At 39.3% G+C, this 17,143-nt stretch overlaps 1 protein-coding gene across 1 annotated transcript in view; it reads left to right on the top strand.

The window, feature by feature from the left end:
• Positions 1 to 17,143, top strand: part of LOC142956488 (netrin-G1-like) — a 44,800-nt gene that overhangs the window by 20,079 nt on the left and 7,578 nt on the right. Inside the window, exon 3 of the mRNA XM_076098103.1 lies at positions 13,337 to 13,509. Coding sequence (XP_075954218.1) covers positions 13,337 to 13,509 — 173 coding nt within the window. The remainder of the gene's footprint in view (positions 1 to 13,336; positions 13,510 to 17,143) is intronic.

Raw genomic sequence — 17,143 nt, 5'->3', positions numbered from 1 at the left:
CAGAGCAGCCAAAGAGTTTAGGTGGCCCAGACAGAGTAAGTTCAACCCAGCACAAAATTCTGTTTCTAAAATAAGTCTGAATCAGGAAAAAAAAAAGCAGATGCTGAACTCTACTCTCCTAAATTCCTTATTATAAGCCTAACTTGACAAGGACAGAAGGCTGAGATTTCCTCCTGTGAGCCGAGGTGAAGAGAAGAGTTTTAATGCATGTCTCTCTGCATTTTTTATTACAGACACACATCAAGATTCCACAGACATCTCATAACCCATAACATGATATTACAATTACTGGGTCAGGTAGCGCATCAATTCTGGAGAGCTGAACTTACTTTTGTTCCATTTCTTTTTGGTTTTAAAACACTTGTCAGTTTAATAAATAACAACATAGATATTTTCTGTTCTTATTACTATGACCTTTTGAAATGTTTTCACTTAACTTCAGTAAGTTAACTTAGTTACACAAGGTTTCTCATTGTAATCAATTCACTTTTCCAAGGTGTATTACACCTACAGATATCTCCATCCACAATTCAAACACACACTTCCAATTGCCATATTGGACAGAGGCCATAAGACAGCAGAGAAAAGTTAGTAAGGATACAACACATGGACAATATAGAAATGTACAAGTGAAGTTTTTATTGTCTGATGAAAAACAACTACAGTGTAGAGCCTTATGTGAAGCAGACATATCATGAAAAACTCACTTTTCCAGTGCTTGTGCACATGCAATTGGGTATCTGGAGTGCCCACCAAACCACGAACTGTGAAATAAGATAACCCAGTCAGTGTTTTGTGGGCTGCCTAAATCAGAAAACATGTCCTTCAACGAGCCTTTTAGAGTTGGCTCCCCTTTCTATGCCACATGCAAGCTCATTAGAATATTCCTCAACCCCATATGAGCATCTCCATCCACGGCTTGAGAACTTCCTTTTGCAAAGGTGCACCCTATTTTTAAGCATTTCAGACAGGTATATTCAGCTAGACAGTTTGATAACACACGTATTGTTGAACATTAAAGCATTTAAACATGTTCGAGTAAAAAAAAAAAAAAAATACAAGTATGAACCCCGAATATGAGAATTATGTCTCCTTGATGTCAAAAACTCAAATATCCATCATGTTCAGGTACTTTACCATTAGCTATAGAAACAGGCAGCTCTACTGGTCTCCATGAAGAGAAAAGACTTCATGTGATTTACCTGTGACTGGAGACGAAGTCAATTTCAAGTTGTATTGCTCAGTATGATGATTTAAGGGCTCTTTAAGTGAAATCGCCGTAATTTCAGAGTTCTTCTAGATGAATGGTCATAAGAAAACGTGAGCTGTATTTTAGGAAAGGAACCTTTTGTGTGGCTAATTTGAACTCTATAGCCCTTTGCTTCACAAAGATAGTCGCTAACTTTGTCTGTCTGCCATTTGGGGCTGAGCAGCTAGTGTACAGTGCGTTTATCAGATTCTATTGCCGGAAACAAGGGTGATTGTAGAGCTGAGGAGGACTGTTGGGTCGGGTGATTTGTGTTGGTTTGTTACTACAAGCATTCCCCTTCACTTCACACATACTAGTCTGGTCCATTGTTAATCAAATATAAAAATATGACTTATTGATACTTTAGAGAGACTATTTCAATTTACCTTGCTCCTTCCTCTCCACTTATTTTAATTTTTACAATTTTAAAACCTTAATTTTTAGTCAAATTAAGCAGACCTCCTCTGGAAGGTATAATATGCTCATCAGTGAGTCAGCAGAATACCTCTGTGATTTTCCGGGAATGGAAACATTGTCGTTTCATGATGCATGAAAATGGCCCACACGATGGTCGTAAAGGCTCTACAGCTGCTCTGCAAATGGGACCTGTGTTGCTTGCTGCAGTTGGTTTATATGAGGATAACTAGGCTGGTAATGACCCATCAGATGGGCCCTCGGTGAATTGAAACAGTTAGTCCCTAATTAGAATTCAGTTGACTTCAATGGCAGATTAGAACTATTAGCACGTTGGCTAATTGGGCGGAGACTAATCTTGTAATTAAGAGCATTTGCAGCTGATTAAATGGTAATCATCAGAGACACATCAGTGAAACGTGGAGACTTTCAGAATTGCCAGGCTGTGGTTCCAAATTTAGCCTTGCCCTGTTTCATAATGAGGGGCTTTGTGGTTGTATCTATGAGGTTTCCTTTTTGAGCAAGCTACAGTTTATGCTTTAAATAACACACACTTTCAGACATCTCTAGTATGTTTTAATGATCTTTGACTGCTGGTTCGAACAAATCAGTCACTGAACATGAGCTGTCGTAAAATCTGAAAACACTTCATGATGTTTGATTTCTTTGATCACATGCCACAGGTTTTACATAATGGTGAAGAGTGATACTCGCAATTCCACCCTATCAGAGAGATATAGGTACGTGTTCTGCAGTCAGACACACTATTCAATATTCAAACTCACACTGTAAACATGAATTGATGAGTTCTGCATTGCAAGGCTCGCTTTCAAGCACAGAATAGCACATCCCACAGATATCTTATTTTGCCATTCATTAGAAAGAGTAAAAGGTTGGATGGAAGGAAAATAAGCTATTTTGCCCAATTTTCCATCCTGCCCCTGGGCATCAAATTCAATTTTCCACAAAAAAGTTTGCAGTGAGAAAGAAAAGAAAATAAACATACGATTTCTGTCCAGAGGTGGATCAGTAACTCACTTGAAAGAGGGTGATAGAGACGGGTGGAGAGAGACTTATTATAGTTCCCACCAGACTCGGCAGCCTCCTGGCTACAACCAAATGTGAAAGCCTTATCACAGAATGGCCATCCTGTCCGAGAATTCCCAGAATACTCTACAAACACTGATTAAATTACACTCATACACTGCTGAATGTGTGCAGAGTCAGGTAACCGGTGGATATGCTCATGAATGTCACAGCTCTGAATAAGTAGATACCGCCATGCTTTGGAAATGTCAAATTATATTTCCACAATGATTTGTGAATTGTTTTTTGTCATTTCACACTTGTATACAGAAAAAGAAAAATGTAAAAGATAATATAAAAATTTGTCACAAGTCATTTAGTTTGGGGAAATTATAGAAGAAAAACGAGTGCCTTAAAATCTAGCTATTAGAAACAACTAATTTTTGCGGATCAATTTGTCACTTACTTTCTTAAGGTTTTACATTTTTTGTCATCTTTAAATACCAGATACAATAGAGTTGCATGATGAGTCATCACGTATGTATATCACGTATGCCTAGTGTTCTGATAGTGCTATCAGTAAGGAGAAAGCCCACCCTGAACTATATAAACTCCAATTAAACCCTTCAATCAACAATATATCCAGCTTCACCTTCATCTCAATCTTTCCCTACCTTAACCATACTGTAGATAACCAGCACAGATACTACAGGAACAATTTACTATGGTGGTAACGCAGTGTATCCACCTTAAATGTGTGGAAGTAAATAAAAAGGCATCATCAACATGGTTCATGTGTGCGTACAATGTCTTTAATGAATGAGGCTTGTTACCTGTAGGCTCTCGAAAGCCATTGCAAGAAACATAATGAACTCCCAAACTTCAGTGCCAGAGCAAGTTAAAGCGAAGCAGGCATGCCAATAAAAGTAAACAACATTTCATTCCGAAATAAATCCCGCGAAGCTTGAGATGCCACACATTACAACATGAAAGAACCAGAGTAGATTTCTTTTTTAATAATCTAAGAATTGTAACAGAGCACAGGTTTGTAAAGCTGTCTTTACAAGGCTCAGTATCACATTGCACCAAAAATACTGTGAAAAATCTTGTAGTTATGAGTAAAAGAAGACATGAAGAAAAGGCAGAAGGGGGATTATTTTTTACCTCTCCTGAGTAGAAGGTAGTGTGTGGCGGGGGTAGCCGTGCTATTGATTTCTAAAGTTATTCCACATCAACGGAAAACAAAAACCTTGAACCGTGCAGGCTGTTCCACCTTTCACGTCTCCCTCTCCATCGTTCCTCACTTATTGATCAGATGTCTACTTGTTAATTAAGACATGACCGCTACCGGCTGGCTGCGCGGTCAGAGCTGCACATCTGCAGGGCTGCAGCGGGGCCTGGGAATGAGAGGCAGCTAATCCATAAGTGCTAATGTGCTATTTCTCTCATCCCCCTTTGTCATTCTCTATTTTATCCAAACCGTTACTCTCGATTGTCTTTCCTACCTCACTTTTCAAGAGGGCCACAAGTCACTACACTATCACTACACTATCTATGTATGTGTGTGTATGTATATATAAATTGTGAAATATAAAAAAAGAGATGATTTATTCCCTTCGGACTTTCTATGCTGACAAATATTAACAAAAGCTAATTTCAAAGACAAAACATAGATCTTGAATCATATCCCTCTGAGGTATACATGAGTTATTCAAAGGCAATTCAAATACAAAAGAGTAGTAGTTTTAGATGAGATATGAAACATTTTACTGATATTATATGCTCCCCAATATTCCCCTCGAGCTATAGACAAACTCTATATCCTCCTCTCCCGGTGGGAATCCTGAGCTCATGAAAGTAGCGAATCTCACATTTCAACTGTATCGTGCACTTAAAAAAAGAGCTAAATGTAGCTCCTCCACAGAGCATTCAGAGGACGGGCTTCTAACCCCACATAGAAAATCCAAACCAGGAAGATATCTACAATATGCCTTGAAGCGGTCGCATACTGTATGGAAATTCAAGAAAAAGTGTCATGATATTACACCATATCGACTACTCTAATGTGCCAAGACATTCCCCTCCCTCATTTATCTTCTAACCTGAAGATGTAGCCTTCCTTACTAAGTTTGTGTGTCTCTCTCCCTCTTTCTTTCTCAAGCTTGTAAATGCATAAGGTAGGACAGGATGCAGCTGAAGGAAAGAAATTGATATTCCTCTGGAGTGTTTGCGTAAAGGATGATGTTGAGCAGTATGATGAGTCTTTGATTTTTCGCTCAGTGGGGGTAAACAAATGATTTCATAATTCTTGACTATTGCAAAGTCAGCAGAGCATCCGCAGTTGCACAATGTGGTTATTTTTAATACTTTTTTTCTCCTTTAGTACTTTCACACTGTTTTCCCAAATCCACCCTCATCTTTGAGTAATGTCTGTTTCTCTCCTTTTTGGAATATTTGCAACCTCAGATGGATGCCTCATCTTTTCAGGTCTCATGAAGACTGTGTTTAAGTGTGCTGTTTATTTGAATCACTCACTACCAAAGTTCAATTGTTAATCCACTATTTGCAATTAAATCAAGCCCAGACAGTTATCACTACATGGTTGAGTAGTACAGTACAGTAATGAGCTGAATGGGTAAAAAGCTTATCAACCTCTACAGGTGACGAAAATAAATTGAATGTAGTCCTCTTGAGTTACACCATAAAAAATTCAGAGAAAAAAAATTATAAAAACTGGAGGAGTTTACATTTTACAAATCTGCATGCATGATTTTTAAAGTTTCTTTAATATTTTTCAAATTAAATTGATTTCAAACTAAATGTCTCTAATTGATGTTTCAAATGATTCAGTGTTTCTCTACACGAGTTCTAGCCTTTCAAACAGCTTTTAGATGATGTTTTAGTGAGATAAGAGTAACAGAAAATGTAATTGCGTTGTTAAAGGCACCATGTGGAATTTTCTGAAAATCATTATTTTAATGAAACTGGTGGCCATTAAGTGAACTGCAGTCAGCATTTTGTTGCCCGTGCTCGCTGTTAAGTCGGTGCCATCTAGCAGTGACATGCCATTACAATAATATATTTAGAATAACGCCACCATCTGTAATGTTTCTATATTCTATTTTAGGCCATTGGATCCATATTAACCTAGCTTGTCGTTTGAAAATTACTTCATCAGCCAACGTTACAAAGCAACCAACGGCAGATCCGCACTGCGTAGCTAAGTTACAGCTCGCTAACGTTAGCTTAGGTTATAGTTAGCTAGTCGACCGCTCTTGGCTAGTAGAAAGCAATAGTTTTGCTTTGTACCGTTACATCATTTATTGTTGATTAACTTATCACTGTTTGTCATAATACATTAGTATTATTGATCATGTTAGTTGGTGAAGTAATTTGATAAGCTAGCCAACTAACAAATCCACTCAGATAGTATTTTTCTAGCGCCCTGTCAGTCCTGCCAATAAGAGCAGAGATCCAAAATAATTAATAACTGAAGAGGACATCTTAAATTGTCCCATCATTTAGCAGTTGAAATTAAAAAGACTAGTTGGGAACAGATACACTTATATGGCTGACAGCCAAATGTCAACATCAAGTCAAGCCTATCAAACACAGGACACTCTTTTTGTTATTTTTGTCCTCGATTTGAATCTTTCATCAAATGACTACATTGCAGTCTTGCCCTTCACAGAACCCCCCCAGCCAACGCAAACTGTACAAACACCTACATGCACACACAAACTCACTGACTCGTATCAAGCCTCTCACATACAGTAAACACACACACACACACACACACACACACACACACACACACACACACACAGCATCAATCCTCCACGCCCTGTGAACCATGACAGCTGTATTCAGCTTGATTGACAGAGTTTGAGAGTCGGGTTCAAATGCAGGTTCACACGACCCCCAGCGTTACTCCACTACCACCGTAAGGCTCTACCCCGGCTCTGCCAACGCCTGCTCACTTATCTTCCACCAGATGTCTGTCACATGCTACGATGTTTTCTGCCAGTCATCTCCCCGTCTCCAGCGTTTAATTAGTGCTCATTAAGGCCCAGGCTTTCTTTGTAAATAATATATGGAGAGAAAGTACATCAACATAAGCTGTCTCTGGTGGGCCAGCAGCCATGAATAGTAAAATCATCAACATGTCCTTTTGCTATACTATGTATGATCAAGCTTGACTAGTAGAGGAACAGACAAGGTTGTTGTGGCTTCATACGTTCAAACTGTGTATGTTTACATGTTTACATGTTTACATGTTTATAGGTGCGTGTGCCCTGACTTGAATAATTGAAGGCCATTACATTCTCATTACATTCAAGTATCAACAATACTTTTCTTAGAGCAGATTTTTTTCTATTTGTACTTTCAACCTTCACACCATAGTAGGCGAATGCATGCAGTTTACACCCCTTGCATGCTTCTATGCTCACACACACACACACACACACACACACACACACACACACACACACACACACACACACACACACACACACACAAAGAACACAGAGCATGCAGACAGCCTCTGATTTCCATATTAATATGTCTTTCCATTGCTGATTTCTTCATGGCTTCCTCCTCGTCTCCGTGGCTTACATCCCATGAATGAGACGGCCCTCCTAGGGCTGAGGTGGGTAGGCATTACCATACTGTATGTCTACATCAATGCACAACCTCAATAATAGGCCCTGTCATTGAAACAAATCACAGGCTTTCAGTGGCAGTAGCCCAAGTCACGTAAATTCGAATTTCATTTCGCCTTGGCAGAAAATTGAAGCAGGGGGAATTAACTTTTCCTAATATTTCTCCAACAATTTGGAGAGCCCTGGCATGGCTACTTTACATTTCGACAGGGGACGCAAACAATTTGCTTGAGATGTATTACATTACACCCCGAAGAATGACAAAATTGGCCACCGCACAGAGCGACGAAAACAAGCCCAATCGGACTCTTCAATTTCACGGTGACACAGCCTGGTGTAATGAGGTGACTCTGTGACTCCCATCGTCTCCTTGTGGAAGAGTTCAATGCCATCGGAAATTTAAAAGGAGTTAATGTAAAGTAACAATGTCAAACTCATTATGTTAGCTGGATTTGCCTTGTTCTTGCTCAAATTATTGTTTTATTATTGTTTTCCCTGTCCCTGCAACTGTACAGTATGCTATGGAGTTTTCTAAAGGCAGTCTGGATGTAAACACTTAAGCTTCGGCGTTACGCTGGTTGATTAAACAGGATAATGCATTTAATTCACCATAATTAACCGAAAAATTTAAATCAAGTTAGGTTTCACACTACAGCAAAAATCCCTTTTTACCTTTAGGGCCATTTCTATAAAAACTGTGTTCACTCCATATTTATTTTTAGATCACATTATGCAAGCTGTATTATTCATTTGAATACACATGAATGATTTGATTTTATTTTTACAAAAGAGTAAACACAGGTTAGCAAACAAGATACCATTCAACAGGTGTTCCCACATGAAAGCATCCAGTGTATTTGTATACGTTTGCACCTTTCAACGACAAGATTTTAGAAATACTGAGGTCATGAGTTCAAGTCCCTCCAACATTCATATTCCATTCATTCAGATAACTGTTATATTGTATTCTCGGTAAATGTTGTTCACCAACATTAAGGTCTAAACCCTATCCACACTTAAGCCTTAACCACACAATTAAAATGTTGTGTAAAAATACTGAATATCTTAATTTGTTTGCCTACAGGTATATATTGAGACAAAAAAACACTGGCAACAGCCTTTAAATGAACAAAATGTGTTCTTTTTTTGTAAGTCGTACACAAAGCAATTCAAAGGGCTTCACATGAGACGTAAGCAATGCATTAAGACAGGATTTAAAAAGAGCAAAATCAAATAGAGGATATTAAAAAGAAAGATAAAAATTACAGTGCAGTGTGAGTGCATCAGTGAATAAAGCTAAATTTAATTCAATAACAGGCAGTGGCAAACAAAGGATTTAAGCCTCCCTTCCCAGATCGTCTGAGAGGTCTGGATGTTCATTATATAGCAGCTAATCACTGATAATCCTTCTACTTTTGCTCCAAAAACAATTATTCCGGTTTTATCTTTGTTTAGCTTGACCTAATGTTCCTACAAGACAGCAAGAGACGGGTTGACATGTTGACAACAGGCTCAACTTTCAGATTTTTAAATTAAATTCTCCCATTTTGGTCCCTGTATAGCTGGCATGTCTCACAGCATTCCTTCCACTTATGCAAAAGACATTAAACAGCCTCTCTTTCCCTGTAAGGTGCTGGCAGGTTATTCTGCTTTGTCCAGGTAACACATTGACATTCATCTAAAACTTTCAGCAAGGCCAAAGTTTCCCCTTAACAGCCTCGATCTCTCCATATCTGTCAGAGCTATCACCGGGCAGGATATGTGAGGGTCTCAAAGTGTCTTGTCAAGGAAAGTTTCAGCAAACCTCAGTATGTATTTATACAGCATGGAGGCACATTAAAGGCTCTGACCATGGGCAACTTGTGAGAGGGAACAGGTGAGGTATAGCGCTGAGGGAGACTGGTTTGCTCAGTCAGTCTTAACAGTCAGAGTGGCAGTCATGGGTTAAATCTCTAAAGGAAAAAAAAGACAGAAAAGGGACTTTCCAGTCTAAAAATACAAAAAAAAAGCTATTTTATAAAATTATCAATAAGTAATGTCTGCATTTGGAAAAGTTCATTTTTTTCCCCACAAAACTTTTTGTAGGAGCTGCTGCCACTATTTGTTTTAGAGGTAGATAATATGCAATTCTTAAGGCTTTAAAACATCCGAGTTTACAATTAACACCTGAGCTCTTCCTACTGTGACGTGTCAAAATGTTTTCTGTGAAAAAATGCATTTGCAAATATCAGGTAGAGAGATGTCAATCAAGCACAGTCTGTACACACCCACGCCGTCTTGAGCTCTAATTAGGTATCTGCTAAAATCAATCCACCTCGTTATAGGTTTCAAAGACAAATTAGTCTATATTTTTCATGCAGATTTGCAAGCAATGTCTCTACTGGAGGTCACAGGGCATCACGTAACAGTATTTTTAATTCTGCTACATTCTTTATCTGCTCTTTAGACAGTTAGACTCATTATGGCTTTTAGAAGCATGATTTCTCCCTATTCAAACATTTCTATTGCTTGACACTAAGTTCACTGTCATTTATCCGCCGTTTATTTGTCTGAGAGGCAACGCAGTAAATGGAAGTTATATAAAGCACTTCACAGTATTCAACAGTTACGTCAGGGCCGTATGCTATACAGTGACAAACATTGTCACTCTTGGCAAAAATGCTGTTTAGTAGTTGAATTGCTGTATAGGCGGCCAACAGCAGAAACACATGACGAAATCAGTTGCTTTAATGTAATTTTCTTGCTTAATTAAAGATTCAACTTGAAAATTTGAGAGGTTTCCTGTCTGTTCAGCTCTTCTACTTTTTAGCTCTTCTCATTTAACAAGTTCTGTGCTCCTCTTTTGTCTTGAATCAGAGATGCTACAGGAGAGGCTGTCACAAGAAAGAAAAGCTGTGTTAGACATAGTGAGCCTGTCAACACAGTGCCAAGTAGCCAGGAGAAGCCAAGGTTAGGCAGCAGACACAGTGCTGCTGTCTACTCCAGAATATCAACACATACGAGCCGCTCGCCTCACCTTTCCTTCACTGTAGAGATTTGTTCTTTGTTACATTTAGCATGCCCATGCACAGGCTACAATTTAGTCCTGAGTCTGTATCACATTATTCACCAGGGGCAAAGAAGGTAATTTAATGAAATTAGAAGGTCATGACAACACATCATAATTCGATGAAGCCCCAAATCAACCCTGATTAACGTAAGAGCTTTGTTCCATTCAAACTGCAAAAAAAGATGCATAGATTTTCTTACTCACCCAGGACTGCAGAGGGAGGGACAAAGACGCTTGATGATCTCCAGTGTCTCCTAAGGAGGTCACTTGACTTGATAATGGATAACACCGATTGTTATTGTGCTGTAAAATGAATTAAAGGTTATTAAAACGTAAGGAAATGTGTCTTCCTAATGATCCCTGTTGAAAATCTGGACATATAGGGGGTCTCTCTCGTGGCCCAAACTGGTGAAAGAAAAACTCTCTGATTTCAATATGACAATGCCAGCGGCAAAAGCATCGCATCCCAGAGCTCCCCCGAGTGAACTACGTGCATCGGTTGGGCTCGATGATCCAGATTTAGCTGGTTTTTAATTAAGTGGAAGGTCAAATCTCATCTCTCTTGACTTGAGGGAGCTGCTGCTGTCTGCATGGCAGAAGTGCTACACCCAGTCATTAATTTTATGAAGCAGGATCTTTAATTGATTAAAAAGTTAAGGACTATGGGGAATGCGGGGTAAGAGGAAGTAGCATTTAGTTGCTGTGAATGTGAGATGGTATTCAGTAGCATCCATTATGGAAGTATAAATGAAGTATAAAGACTGCAAAAGCCCACGCGGGGCAGGCAGAAGGGGAGGTGGATAGGTCCAACAAACACCGATCTGTCAGCCAAGAGACGGCTGTTGGTTCCCCGTGTGAAGTCAACGTTGATTTGTTTGTCTCATAACTTGCATACTTCAGCAACAGCGCTTCCATAGTTATTTTAACCCAAACAGCGATCTTTTCCTCAATGTAACTAAGTTCTGTTGCCTAAACCAAACTGAGTTGTTTCCTGTGATGATGGAAATTTACTTTGTAAATACTGTATGCATGTAACAAGCGGCAATTGACACATGCTGCTGGCATTTGTAGGAAAACACACATACAATGACTTTTTAACTTTTCACAAGATATCATATGAACCGTTGTATGAGGATAAATTGAAATGACAATTACTTTTTTCTGGTTTAAACTGAAAGGTTCCCATGGTCATCTAAGTTTTATGTGAATTCCTGCATGATCAAGTAAGTTTTTGTGTATTTTGAGTACTTTGAGCGATTGAAAACATTCAAAAATCATTTTGTAAAATTGCAGTGAGGTTTTTATACATTGATGGTGGTGTTACTAATGAGTGTGCTCTTTGGGGAACTTTTGTTATTGTAGTTTTAAATTTTTAAAAACACACAGTGAAAGTGTTTTAAGTTGATACAGTATGAATATCTTATTGCTACTCTGTTTAAAACACTAATGTTAACATTCAAAGGATTTGTTCATGCATGTTTGCATCTGTGCATGAATTTTTACTATACACCTTAAAATTGGAGTAAGCTGTTAAAAAGGATATCTTCCATTCAAATACATTTTAATATTCATATGTGTGAACAATTCAAACCTTAATAAAGCACCTTTCAATAAGTAATTTTATAAAGACATTTTAACAACCCAATAGTGTATTATTGTGTCATACATATTTAGTATGTGTGTATGATATTAATAAATGCTAAATAAAGGGTTAATTAATACCAATTAGTGGATGTTACCAGACATCCGTATTTAGACCTTATTTACCGACATTTCACTGCTGCTTATCAGCTATACAGAACAGGCTATAATTTCCTTCGTTTCCCGCAGTTATCTATCGTTATTGTGAGAAGTCAAAGTAAAGCCAGGAAGTCAATTAGAATGGGTGTCTTTCTGACTGCTGCCCTCATTTCGCTGTCTCATGTTCACTGGTGAATGAATGCAACAGATACCCGGCTCCTCAGTCTCAAATGGAAGAAATCTTTCCTCGGAAGCGCTTCGTAAAAACAAACATAGGCATGATGTGAAACCATGAGCCGCACAAACCCCTAGAGACGGGTAGTGTGTCAGATCCCAATCTCTCCTGAGGTCACCAGTTGTAACCTTTTACCCTCTTAGGAATAAAATCAAATAGGGAGATTTATAGTTTATTCATATAAACGTGGAATATGAAACTGTAATATCTCGTGTGACAACAAACACATCCTGTTCTGCCTCAGAGACAGACTAAACAACTCACTACATTTATTAAAAAAGGGCTACGTTCTGAGAACGCATCATTTACTCCCTGCTCATTCTGGTTGTTAAAATCACACAAGTGAGACTGAAACAAACTTTTTTTTTTTTTTTTTTAGCTTGTTCCATGTGGTCAGAAGAGGGGGTGGATTAGGTTGAGTGTTGAAAGCCGTCATGCTTTCTCTCCTCTCCAGTCTGCAGCGTCTGTCAGCTCTGCCACAGATCTGTCTAATAAACCAGCTCTGTGGACCGGTAGGGTTCCCTGCCTGAAGGCTCCCTTGCCAAATAACAGAGTAACTTTGAAGAAAAAGAAGAAAAAGAGAATTCTCAGGCTACACGGCTTCTCTTTGTGCCATCATCTCTCTATCAGATCCCCGTTTTGTGCTCAATTAGCAAATCTTCCAGAGTGCCTTTTATTGAGCTCTCAGAGAGACAAAAGTGACTTATTCGCATCGCTGTTCTCTCCACAGAGGCAACGACAAATAAGGCCTTGTTTATTTTTTTAAAAGGAAAAAATAATTAAACTTAGTAGAGGCAAGATCCAAGTCAGATAACCCACCAGGATTTAAATTTAAATTTGAAAAGCACAAATACACGCCAGGGCAGACTTTGTGTATTCTGTCCAGAGGGTATCGATTCAATGGCAGCAGAATGATGCTTATTCACGTCGTCTGTCTTTTGTTATCTTTTTTGTCTCAGGTGCAAGTGTAACCTGCATGCCAACAGCTGTGTGTTTGACAAGGGGAAGCTGGGCTGTGAGTGTGAACACAACACCACAGGGCCAGACTGCAGCCGCTGTAAGAGGCACTACCACGGAAGAGCCTGGAGTGTGGGCTCCTACCTCCCTATACCCAAAGGAACGGCAAATATATGTAAGTATATCAGTATTTCTTATGTTTTGGAGGATAAAGAGTGGCCATACAGACTGTTGGTGCTGGTAGAAACATACCATTTTCAGTCTGGCTACAGCAGACACTGGTATCTGATGCAATAACGAAACATCGTACCTTTTACTCTTTGCTCCTGAGAGATTGTTGCACCTCTTTATCATATTACCTCTTTGTTTCTGGTCTGCACCTCTCTGAATGTCTTTTTAGTTGTTCTCATCAAATACTCCCAAATATGTTTTCTTTTGGATGGTGGACTTAAGGAAGTGCAATTTGTATTGGAAAGTATATCAGAAAGTAAAACTCGAATAACTGCCTCACGGTTGTATGCCTCCTCCAACCATCATTTTATCCAATTTATAAACATTTGTGTATTGTTGAATTATGTCCAAAAATGTGTTTTGTGAGGTCAAGGTGAACTTTGACCAGGAAATTTGAATCAGTTCATGAGGAGGTTTGTGCCAAATTTGAAGAAACCCATCAAGGCATTCCTGAAATGTTGCGCTCACGAAAATGGGATGGACATGAGGTCAATGTGACCTTGACCTTAAACCCCAAAAAATCGAATCAGTTCATCCTCGAGTCCAAGTGGATGTTTGTGCTAAATTCTCGTTCACGAGAATGGAACAGACGGACAACCTAAAAATATAACGCCTCCGGCCACAGCTGTCGTTGGCGCGGAGGCATAAGAACAACTTTGGCCATTTGTTTAAACTCTTGACGTCAAACTCCCTCTTTTCTTATGCGTTTCTTGTATGTCTTATGTCTCTGCTAACTCAGAAGCAAAGATGGAACTAACGGGACATCATTCTACTCTCAAAATCTCTGTTAAGACATATAGTGAAATGAATATTTGCCTCGCATCATTTGTATGGGTTTGACCACTGGACCAACTATACAGACTTAGCTGTAAGCTAGCTAGCAACAAACGCACAGCTTGTGACTGTTGGAGGGTGTCCGTGTTCAGCTCAACCGTCTGGCCGTCCACTGACTCCTCGATCATTTTTGACCCCTTTCATCTCACATTCAAAGCCCATCCTTGAGCAGGCACAGGGTTTTCAGTAAGACGGTAAGATACAGTTGAAAGCTCCTGAAAAGGCTTGTAAGCGAACCTTTAGCTCACATTATTTCGTCAAACAGGTAGTTTTAGTTGTGTAAATGTAACCTATACTTGAACCATATAGGTGGCCGATCAGAAAACGCTGAGCCATTTTCAGAACATTCTTATGGGTCATTTTGGAAGGCAGTGATGACCAATAATCTATATTGTTATTTAGATATGAGCACTCGTTGAGTATGTTATGTTTGTTTAATTGAAAAGTCATGGTGTGTTTTATTCATTCAGTAATTGAACATAACGTCCTTCCAATACATTAGCATTGAATTTACTTTGTGTGACCTAATGCTTGATATTTTTCTGCCTGTTCACATGGTAGTTTTGGGGCAGAAGGTACCCTTTTGCATTATCCCCATTATAATCTTGGACGGGAGTTGAGTCGCATTCATCAAATACCAGGCCTGAGGCGGGGGGCTCATTGCCTCAATAAATCTAATACAGCCACTCAGGGATGTGGTGGTGGACGGCCAGGCGAGGCCAGATGGAGGAAGATCTAACCCTCTGGTCCTCGGTTCACACTGATTCAGTCTTCAGTCAGAAACTCTCATGGCAGCTGTCTGCTGGGATTTAACGCAGTTCTTTTTTTTTTTCAAATGCTCACTTTGATTGTCTGACTTGAATTCTCAGACATGGTGCTCTGATTAGATTTGTACAGAGATGTGATATTGATCCACTTATTTGTTGATGATGAATTAGAGCATCACACAGTAATTTGTATGAGTCTTATGTATGTGATGAGTCTGTGGTTGTGTATGCAATGCATGTGCACAAAACTGTGTGGGTGTGAAACACATTTGATTGTGATTGGGAGTTTGTTTTTGGGAACGTCTGTGAACTCTAAGGAGATATTGCTGGATTTACCCCTGCACCTCTCCTGTGTTATGAGTCTCCCTGCAATCTGGTGCCCACTGTCAGATTGACAGGTCGTTATTAAAATATCCAACACTTGGCCGCATCTGCGCTGAACTGATGAAACCAAGGTCTGGCCATATCAAAAGCAATATTAGCACTTGTTTGGCAGTGGCATAAAATGCAATAATGTCACACATGGAAGTGACGTAACAATATTGGTCCCCCAGGTGTTGAATGAACAAATGTGTGTCTTGAATTATTCTTATTTCGCTCATAAATAAAGCCCAGGCCCCGTAACATGCCTCTATCCATTATGTGAAGCTCATATTTCCTATGAGGATATTAAACATACAGGCAAATATGCTGAACGTGCAAAATGTAATTATGGTCTAATAGCTTTCATCTGTCATCAAGTCTTCCTTTTTAATAATGCAAGTAATTTATCTCACAGGTAGGAACAGGGCAAGGTCTATTACATATTCAAATCCCTGCACATGCAGATATATGGACATACATGACCCTTCATCTGATAAATTAAGAGCCCAAAATAGAGCCCTGCGTTGCTATGGGCCATAGCTGTCAGCAGCAGAGTGACTGAGAGTGATTCAAATCCAAGGCTTCCCTAAAAGGAGGAGGAGAAAAATCTGTAAGTAGCCTGGAGAGCAGAAGAGGAATCACTTTGAGAATTATGTTGACAGTCCACTTTGCAGAAAGCGTCAACTCATCTTGTGTTCAAAAGCAGGTTCGCAGGTTAAGAGGGGTTGGGGCTGAGAGTTTGATCAGACTGTAGAATGTGCTTTGGCTTCAAAAGGGCAATGTTGCTTGCCCTCCATTTCTCACGCAGAACAACTATTGGTTAGGAATTGCCATTTGCTTGCTTTCTTGCAAATGGCAGCATAAGATCTGTGCTTTTCCTGCTGCAGCAGTGTTGTGACAGCCCAGAATCTGGTAACAAAGTGATGAATAGGGTACAACTGATATGAAACCCCACTGAAACATAATCACAGAAGGACAAAGTGATAGAGCACGAGAAAATTATCTGAATTTGCGCTAATTGTGGGGTAGGATGTCCCTGCTGATTACATTAACGCAACACAAAGATGGTGAATCCACAGCCAGATACTGATAACACAAAGGCTTTCAGACAAAGCCTGCTACAGGGTTGCCAACGTCAGCTCCAGCTCACAGGCGGGACCTATTTCAATGCTTGGAAATGTAATTCATTTTTTCAACATATTGTCTTTGATTTACAATCAATCATAGGCAAATGTTTTAAAGCATTTTTGTTATTCTTCCATTTCTTTGATTGGCTTTATCTCAGTTTTCTATAAACTGCTAATAACACTAACCTGACAGTCGGAGCAGATTACAACAACCTTTATTAACTATTTGCAGATGCTGTATGACTGGTTTGGTTCAAAGATTCGTTGATTCAAAGATGATTCAGAAAATGATAACGGTAAAGGTAACAGCGGATAAAGAGGGCAAACTGTCGAATATAAGTTTATTTGAAACGATGCTGATGAAAAGACTTTCTGCATCTAGATTTACGATTCTGTTGACATTTTGTCATCGGCAGACCTGTTATTATCATCAGAAGTAGGCGGGTGTTGGACCATGCAGTGGTCGGGTTCTCTGCAGAGCCATGGC

Source organism: Anarhichas minor, unplaced genomic scaffold (genome assembly GCF_050575085.1).
Source record: "Anarhichas minor isolate MPS153535 unplaced genomic scaffold, ASM5057508v1 ptg000024l, whole genome shotgun sequence".
Lineage (NCBI taxonomy): Eukaryota > Metazoa > Chordata > Actinopteri > Perciformes > Anarhichadidae > Anarhichas > Anarhichas minor.
Note: the sequence above shows the minus strand (reverse complement) of the source record. Positions and strands in the feature narration are given on the sequence as shown.